At 30.6% G+C, this 10103-nt stretch overlaps 1 protein-coding gene across 1 annotated transcript; it reads left to right on the top strand.

Annotated features, from left to right (window-relative positions):
- Positions 1 to 1053: 1053 nt before the first annotated feature.
- Positions 1054 to 7105, top strand: LOC113849444 (agamous-like MADS-box protein AGL6). Its single transcript, XM_027479359.1, has 8 exons — positions 1054 to 1235; positions 4399 to 4474; positions 5064 to 5125; positions 5278 to 5377; positions 6061 to 6102; positions 6344 to 6385; positions 6473 to 6612; positions 7018 to 7105. The coding sequence occupies exons 1-8, from the start codon at positions 1054 to 1056 to the stop codon at positions 7103 to 7105; spliced, it is 732 nt and encodes a 243-aa protein (XP_027335160.1).
- The last annotated feature ends 2998 nt before the right edge of the window (positions 7106 to 10103 follow it).

Genomic DNA, 10103 nt, shown 5'->3' with positions numbered 1-10103 from the left:
AGGGGTGGGGCATCATTTTCATCAGAAGACCTACAGTGTTGAATTGAAGAACTTAATGGTCCGGGTTATTTCTCATATTTGAGAATGAGAAATTAATTATTCCGTTAAATATATTAATACGAAAACATAACTATTAATCATCCTAAGCTAAATAATTTTTAAATGATGACAAGTAACATAAATAGGTTAAAAGTTGGACTTAAATCAAACCAATAATGTACAAGAGAGAGCTTTCATTGGAAAGGGAAAGTATAATACCCGTGTCCTTTTTCTTTTCTCTCTTCATAATACAACACAAATTTACACAATCATGTTTAGGGAGGAAGAGACACATTCATATAATTTAAATCTGAACAAAGAAATACTTTAGTGAATTTGAATTTAATTATTTCAATATATGATGGACTCAAAACCATGATCACTGTCATATCCCACTGATATTTTTTTTTCTTGTACAAGTAATTGGTCAACCTGCAAAGCTTTCATCATCATATCACTATGCTAACCAGTTTCGGGCTAAACAGAGTTAGCAGCCAGTGGTTAGTGCATTTCCACAAATGCTTCTATCAGTTGTAAAGTGTGAAGAGGCTTCACATGGGAGCGTGGCAAGCACGGGCGCGTGAAAGTGGAACTTGCTTCACTTGCCCTAAACTGCAGCAAAATTAAAACTATGCAGCAAGAGAATGGAGAGAGAGAAGGAAAGGGACCATATTTACTAAAATTAAATTGGAAAAGAGAATGAGATAAAAATAAGAATAACTGGGGTTTCCATTTTTTTGTAAAAGAAGATCAAGTGTGCCCCTTTCTGTGTTCATTGTCTATTTCTATATAGCACACTAACTTCCACTTCTCTGAAACACACCATTATCTCACAACTACTATTACTTACTTTGCCTTCTCTCTCTCTCCCCTTTTTTCTATATTGCACTAAATCCCACTCTCTCTTCTATATCAAGGGCTGATCAGAGAAACTCAATATTTCTAATAAAATTTATAAACTTTGAGTTATTGTTTCGAGACACACAGAAAAAGAGAGAGAGAGAGAGAGAGAAAATGGGCAGAGGGAGGGTTGAGCTGAAGAGGATAGAGAACAAAATCAACCGCCAAGTTACTTTCTCAAAAAGAAGGAACGGTTTGCTCAAGAAAGCCTATGAGCTCTCAGTTCTCTGTGATGCTGAGGTTGCCCTCATCATTTTTTCAAGCCGTGGAAAGCTCTATGAATTTGGAAGTGTTGGGTATTCTCTCTCTGTCTCTCTCTCTTTGAATTGCAAAAAATCTCAACTTTGCAGTTATTTAATTGATGCACATATTTTTATTTTATTGAAAGTTTGATGTCCATTTTTGTTAGGTGCAAATCCCAATAGGTATTAAAATTTTAGATATTGGGTTTTCTGATTTGTGTGTTGTGGTGCTGAGAAAGATACCTTCTTCTTTTCTCTGAGCAAACACACTTTCTTCTTTGCATCAGCTTCTTTCACCAAAATGGCCACTGATTTCTGCTTCTGGCTTCCTTTATTTTGCCACGACTGAGTTTGATGCTTTAAAGATTTAACAAAACACCACTTTGATATATTTTTCACTCATTATTTATTTATTTATTTTCAAATTTCTTTTTTTTTTCCTTTGTTTTCTTGTTCTTTCTCTTAGTCACCGTTCTTGGTTAGTTTCTTCTGTAACACATGCACCTGACACTCTCCTGGCTTCTTCTTCTTCTTCTTCTTCTCTCTCTCTCATCGTTGCTCCCTTTCTGGATCAGTGCATCTTGTGCCCTCTATGATATATTTCTCCTTTTATTTTCTTGCAATTGCGGGGTTCTATTAGAATTTTCATGGCTTGGGTTAGGGAAGGGGAAAGAAATCATAGGTTTTGCTTCCAATCACAGATCGACACGTTTCATCGTCCTTCTACCTGTTATCTCTTTATTGTGAGATAAAGGTTTCAGCTTTGCACTCTGATCTACTGATGGAACAGTACAATCTAATTTCCTCTTTCTCAGAAGTAAAAGAAGAAACAAGAAAAACGGAAAAGGAAGAAAGCAATCATATGTACCCAGTTTTGTAACATAGTGTGTAATTAAATGAACGTGGTAAGGTAAAGTCCAAGGATGTTGATCACTCTCTTGTACCGTTGGGCAAGATCTAGGGCTTTCCCAACATCTTCCCCTATGTGGGAACAATATATTATATTCACAATAAAAAATTATTAAAGCTCAAAGCCTTAAACTTTTTAACACTCGAAACAAGTTCTTCACCTTTGTTCATATTCCTTTTAATCGTTTGGTCTATCGGTTCTATCACTGTATCTTCTCAGAGAATTATGCTCTATCATATAAGTGTCCCAAAAACAATTACCTACTCTATATCTCAAAGGGATCGATCATGGGGTGTAGCTGGGTTTGGACCTTGCAATCAGAGAGATAGGTACCGCTTCTCTTTTGTCTTTTATTCTTAGGTCTTTTAGATGATCAATTGATTCTCTCTCTCTCTCTCTCTCTCTCTCTGAGGGAGTCTACATAATTAGCCTGCACTATTATGTGTGCATTTTTCATGATTATCGAGGAATGATGGCTTATCCAGAACAGCAGTTAGGTTAATTAGGTTTTTATTATTATTATTATTTCATATTGCATGATGATAAATAATGATGATTTACCAATAATCGGTCAAAATTAAAAACGTGAAACAGTTTTTTTCCCCCTTCCTTTGCTTGCTAGCCCTAATAGGTATACCTGAGTCTGGTCAAGGCATGGCCGGTGTAAAATATGGAAAGGGTACAGGGAGGAAAAATGGTAAAAAGAGTAAATAAGTTGCTCACTTGTTTTTGGAATTAACCTAACATTACAATTTGTAACATATCAACAGTGTGAATCCGAGGACATCCATGGCAAAATTTCGCATGTGTAGCTGAAGTGTTTGAAAGTTTATGGTCATTTTTATTAGGATTGACAAACTGTCCTTGTTTTACTGTTTTTCCGATTGTGTGTTATTTTCTCTATCATTTACTATTCTCCGAAAACAAATCTAGGTTTTCTTCGAGATGTCCATGTCCAAGTAAGAATTATAATCCCTGAGAAATCATGCCCACGTTCTGATTTATTTTCAGCGCACCTTTGGTTTCAACTCCCACCCCTTCCTTGAATAGAAATAACATAATATATTATGTATAATTTGTTTCCAAAGAGAAACATCTAGGCTTCAATCGTTTCAATTTTTCAAGATCATTCTATAATTTTAAATTTACTTGTCATGAATGGAATAAGATTTACTCGGCTATTTTATAAAGTTAAACATGATTTAGGAACGAAGTATATACAATACTTGATTTAAGATACCATAATTTCCTCGTTTTTTTTTCAGAATACAAGATCTCAGTCTTCCTTGTCCACTTTGACAGTATTTACCTTTTATTTATATATGTTTATGCAATTACAAAGATAAAAATATTATATGTTAATTAGGGAAAAAAAAACGATAAGAATGAGAGGATATGATTCGTGAAAAGGAAAGCTAAATTACGTAAAATATTTGAGAAAAAATAATATATTAGTGGGTATTATAAATGATTTTTTATGGATATTTGGTATATGACACGTCTACAAACCAGCATATTTGAATAATTAGTCTAAAATCAGTTTTGGGTACAATTTATGATGAAACACTTATATATGAAATAGTAACTTCTAAGGAATTTTTTTTTTAATATGTAAGAATGAGTCGTTTAAATATTTTTTGTGTGAAAAAAATAGTTATGTTTTGTTGACATTACTTATTCATTTTTATTAAAGAAAATAACTCGGTTAATAAAGCTCAAAATCCATTTTACACAGAATGAATGTCAAAATAAATTTTATAAATATCAATTAAAACCAAAATTATTTTGAGTCATGACACATTCTGTTAAGTAATGCATTATCAAGTGCAAAATGGAAAAATTCTAAAAAATGATTAAAGTGAGCATAAGGTGTGCTCCAGCCCTTCAGCAAAAGAACAAAATTTGAGACCCGTAAACTTACCATGTTTTGTTTATACATGTGCTTTTCTGTATACTTTTACATATTTTTGTAATAATCTTCTATTTTATAATGTAAATATTAAGTGAAAAAGTTTGTACATTTATTATCTTAAAAATATAAAAAGTATTTAATAATTTATTTATTTATTTAATAATTATAAGAATTGGTAAGCACAGAGGAGGATTTAAAATTAAAATGATTAAGTTTAAAAATGCTCTCCATCGCCCTTTTCTTTATTATTTGTCTCCTTAATTAACTAGACATTATTTCCCTCATGTAAAACTTCGAGTGTTAAAGGTTTACATCTATAGTTCATATTACATATTCCTGACTAACAAAATTTGCCTTGAACTAATACTGACAGAGCAGTTTCCTTTAATTCGCAGCATTACCAAAACTATTGAGCGATACCAACGTTGCTCTTTTACTCCTCAAGATGACCATGTTGAATGTGAAACTCAGGTATGTATTCACCAACTCTTTCTGCCCTCATTTTCCACCTGAAGAGCACTTGCAATTTCTAAGGTACTTATGTATTCAACAATACAAGTTAAAAATTGTGCCTAGTGTTTTCTCACTTTGTAAAGTCATTGTCTCCTATTCAATTCGATTGCGTTTAATGGCCTCCTTAACATTTTTCATTGTGAATGACACCTAAATCTTAATTGTAATGCAAAATCACAAGACAACATTAGCTCAAACAAATTCCTTTTTTCTTGTCCCGGCATGTTATTTTGAAATTAAGGACTTCTTTCCATCCATTAACTAGGAATACTTTTTCCTTAGAAGGGGAAAATAAGAAGTTCACCCTATTGTAAAGTATAAATTATAAGTTATCCTCATATATAGATAGATTGATTTATTGGTATTGAAACTTGTTAATTTACATCTACTTACTTTTTAGAAAGAACATTTTTAGCAAATTAAGTGTATTTTTAAGAAAACGAAAGTTATAATTTGTTAACATATTTATTCTAAAAAATAAGTAGATATACATTAACATTAATGTGTGTGTGAATTATTTATTATGAATTTCTGTTTTGGCAATTAGAGCTGGTACCAAGAGGTGTCAAAGCTAAAGGCAAAGTATGAGTCTCTTCAAAGGACTCAAAGGTAATCCCCCTTCTAGGCATAGAATTTTAATTTACCTTCACGACTGATGATATATTATCCTGAACAGTCACATGCAAATGCATGATAATCACAAACAAAAAGTAGTTAAAATTATAGCATGTAAACATTTGCTTACCAGTGTGCTATTTCAGGCATTTGCTTGGGGAAGATCTTGGACCACTGAGCATAAAGGAACTGCAGAATCTTGAGAAACAGCTTGAAGGAGCTTTAGCACAAGCTAGGCAAAGGAAGGTGTGCACATATATCTAGAATCTCTCTTAACTGCTCTTTGGATTTTTGTTTAGCGCTTGCTTTTGGTTGTAAAAGATGTCTATCTATATTTACAAGACTAGTCTTTTCAGCAGTTTAACTAGATTATACATCTATGTACTCTTAAATCTTTCAATCTATATATATATATATAAAAGTTTTCCTGTTAAAACATATGTAAAGCTTTCTTTTTTTTTATTGTTTTCTCGTCAAAGCACTAATTTGATCTTCTATAATAAATTAATGTAACATTCAATGGAGAAAAGTAAATTTATGTGTTAGGGTTCTGTATGATCGAATATTCTCTTAGTTTTCTACGGACATAACTCTTGTACTTCATATTAATTATTTGTCTTATTTTAAAACAATCTTCTTTGATTTACTTGTGCCAAATTGCTAATTTTGAGACTTGAGAAACGATATCGATAGCATTAACTAAAAGGGAAGCAATGACCAAATGTCTAAACAAACTTACCGTTTGAAGCTTTAAATGGAAACTACAAAAAAAAAAAAAAAATCATAGTAAAAGATTCTATGTCTCATAAAAAGCTGGTTTCAGTCTGTATAATACATTACACAATATAAGTTTTTCCACCCAGCTCATGACCTTACAAAGAAACTTTGATTTTTTGCTGACTTTACTTAAAATTTATTCTCAATTGCAGACACAAATTATGATTGAACAAATGGAAGAGCTTCGCAGAAGGGTAAGAAATGTTACATCCACAATTATTTTAAACATATATTTTATTTTTGTCATCTATAGTCAAATTTATTTCTAAACAGGTCAATCGTGCAATTATGTATTTAATTTGTAAGCCTATTTGAAAACATAGATTTACGTTTCGGATCAATATTCATTCGCTCTAAAACTTTAGAAATCTTTGGAACCAATAATTTGACTCAAGGTTTTACATTTCTCAATTTGGTATTTTCATCCTCTTGCAGGAACGCCACCTTGGAGACATGAATAAGCAACTTAGACTCAAGGTTTTACAATGTCTTGTTATATTTTTCTCAATTAACTAATACATTCTGTTTTCTGTATCAATTCTTTCTTTCAAAACTTGTTTCCAGCTTGAAGCAGAAGGATTTAATCTTAAGGCTATGGAAAGCTTATGGAGCTCTACTTCAGCTGCTGGAAATAGCAGCTTTCCCTTTCAACCAGCTCAAACCAACCCTATGGATTACCAGGCAGAACCCTTTTTGCAAATAGGGTACGTGAAATTCTTTTATGCAAATGATTATTACACCAAATATTAAATTAATTAGGATTTATGGTCTCGTAGTGTTCATAAATTCTGACCTAAGGTAATGTTAAATAAAATGAACATTTCAAGATCAGATGATGGTCTTGGGCTATTGTCCAACATTCAACTCTCACTCTTCAAACCCACAAACAAACTTTTGCAACAAAAAAAGAGACTGATTTGAAGTATGAGCATATATAAGTTTATAGTAAAATATAAAAATGTGAAAGATAAATTTCTTGATAGTTTTTGGGTCAACTTTATGCCATGTCAAGAGTCAAATTAGTGTAGGTAACATCCCGAAACTGAATCAATCTAAATCATTGATTTTCAAAGGTCAGAAATTCTAAATTAACCTCTTATTTTGAACAGGTACCATCAATATGTTCAAGCCGAGGCATCTAATGTTCCTAAGAGCATGGCTTGTGAGACTAACTTCATGCAAGGATGGATCCTTTGATCAATCTTAATTAATAAAGTATATGATTTACCTTATTGTCTATATGCCTTTTAGATTTGTGTTTTGGTTGGTATCAACTTAAATGTACCTTTGTGACCAGCAAAGTTGCAGACTTATATAGCATTTTCTGTAATTGGATACAAGTACAGACAACGGTTTACTATATTTTAAAGCAATGTTATTGTTTTGAACTTCGAAGTTTGAACCTATATATGTAGATGTGTATCTATATCCCTACCTCCCCAGAAAAATCATTCTCTCTCTATATATGTTTGGCGACCATTTTGCAGAAGGATAATGAAAAAAATAGGATAGAGTTGCTAAGAGAGTTTCATTAATTTTCTTTATCATTTGGATGTTAAAAATCTTTTAACGTTCTCAAAATTTAAAAAACAAAAATTAAATACTTGTAAAAATGAAGGATTTTGAGAATATGTATGAGGATTCCTTTTTCCAACTTATTTTATTAAACCTTCGAAACAAGTAAATTTTACTTAAAACATTTTGTTGCCTTTTATTTTCATTTATGCTAACTTCTCCAACCAAATTAAATACTTCCTAATTGCCATGGATCACGTTAATCAGCAATTATAAGATATCAATTAGTGTTTTTTTTTAACAAAGTATTGTCTGATCATTTTTTTTATAGAATGTTTTTTGTAATATACTTTTTTAATTTTTTGCATGTCAATTTAATATTTAAAAAATTGTTATATTTTTATGAAATATTTAATTATAATAAATTTTTTTAAAAAAATGAGTGAAAAAGTACTTTTGGAGAACACAAACAAAACTATTCTGAATTTTATGAACTGAATTTTACGCGAATTCTTTATGCTGATAATTAAAGCAAAGTAATTAGCGTGTATATATAAAAAATTAGACAATTACCAAGAGTTGATGTTTCTCTATTCATGTTTATTTAGGTCGTAAAAAGTAATATTTTGAAAAATCAAATATGTATCAAACCTGGTTTTGAATCAGAAAATTTGCTATTGATTTGGATTCTAAGTTCTAACTAGGGTGAGGGTCCAAAGGAGATTTGCCAATTACAGAAATAGCCAAATATAACAAATATAAGGAGGCAAATTACGTGTAAAATCGTACCTTTTTTTTTGCGTCAACCAAATCGTACTTCAATTGAGCGACCGAAACATCCACCCAAACAAATTGGCAAATGTTTCATCTATAGTTAATATTATATGAATATTTTTTTTATTACATCGCTCCCTTTTATTTTAAAAAATTTTAAAAATACAATTCTTCATGTTTCAAATCATTAAAAAATGCTCAATTAATTATAAAACAAACACACAAACAAACATAAGAGGCTTGAATTTAGGAGGAAAATAACATATTTTTAAGATGAAAAATAAATAAATATAAGAGTATCAGCAATTCGTATTTGAGAAAAATAATATAAAAATGTTAAAAGTAATTAATTTAAGAAAGATAAGGTTAAGAAAAGAAAATTCAATATAACAATTTAATGTAACAATTCAATATAACAATTTAATGTAACAATTTGTTATATTACAAAAAGCAAATACAATGCTTAACTTTAGTAACTCTCAATTTAATCTTTGACGATGATGCATGTTAAGTTGGTTTAAGTATTGTTTGATTAAAATAATAAATAAATGAAAGATGAATAAAGGAGAATGGGGCGAAATAAGTTTAAATGAAGAAAAAAAATTCAATTTCCAACACAATTTTATAATAGAAGAATAATATTATCATCACTTAAATTGTTTACAGCATAATTTTATATTTTTTACATTATTAGTTTTATTTGACTTTTCCTATGTGTATTTAAAAATATAGAATAATAAATAATAAACAATAAAATTTTCTTAAAATTAAAATTTTTTATATATAAATATTTAAAAAAATTATATTTTATATTTTATTCTTCTCTTTTATCATAAAATCTGTGAATAAAAAATTAAATGGCAACAGCATTATCCTTAATAAAAAAAAAAGATTAGCTCTCGCCGTTAATAATTATTAAAGTATGTCAAAAGAAAAAAAGACCCGAATATCTATGCACTTCTGACACATGAAAACTTTAGCGTACTTGGTTTGATTTTTGGTTTCTCAACTTCACGTCATAGAGCTGGACTCTGCTACTCCCTGCTTTGTTTGTACTGAGTTTCTTCCCATTGAAATGGATCCCATCACCATCTTCATTTCCATAAAACACCCTTTCATTATTCCATCTAACAAACTCACCTAACACATTTCAAGAACTGTGCGCTACATTTTCTACATTAATTCGCCTTGATTCCTGCATTATAATATGTTGAGCCATATAAGGAACTTCAAAACGAAAGTGTGTGTCTGCGTGTGTTTTGTCAAGTTACTCATGTTTGTTACTGATGGTAACTAAGTGTGGCTCCTACAGATCAACAAGTTGAGATAAATTTTCAAGATTTTGAGTTTCGGACATTGTGATCTTCTGCAAAGTCTTGAAGGGTGCTTTTCCTCTTATTGTGACCCTTCAAACTGTTTGCTACAAGTTCCTCTTTTGGTATGCTTTCTAGATCTTTTCTTTGATTTCATTTATGCCCATAAATTTTTATTGTTAATTATTTGGCATGTGTTAATCAGGTGGATTTTTTTGTTTTTTAAATTGGTTTTTCTCTTTGGACATATTTTTTATTTCTTTGGTTGCCCTTGTTATGCTAGTTTTGATTACTGACTAAGTTGTATGAAACAAATGAGGTTCTATTCTGAATTTGGTACAAGTCTTTAGTTTCTATTCCTTCTACTGTGTTTCTAGGCCCACTAGTCTCCATTTTTTAGGTTTTTATTTTTTATTAAAAAATATGTGATTTTCTTGAGTTTCTTCACATGCTTAGTTGTTTTAATGACTGTGTTTAAGTATTTGCTTGTTGGGTTCCACAGTTACAATTCTTAGAGCTCTTCACTAAATCGTTCCCTCTGTCTGTCAGTTTCTACTTTCTATAACCAACAATCTGGACTGAGGAGATTTTTC

The sequence above is a fragment of the Abrus precatorius genome, unplaced genomic scaffold (assembly GCF_003935025.1).
Source record: "Abrus precatorius isolate BTA unplaced genomic scaffold, Abrus_2018 Scaffold9, whole genome shotgun sequence".
In the NCBI taxonomy this organism is placed as follows: Eukaryota; Viridiplantae; Streptophyta; class Magnoliopsida; order Fabales; family Fabaceae; genus Abrus; species Abrus precatorius.
This window is presented reverse-complemented; position numbering and strand designations above follow the sequence as displayed.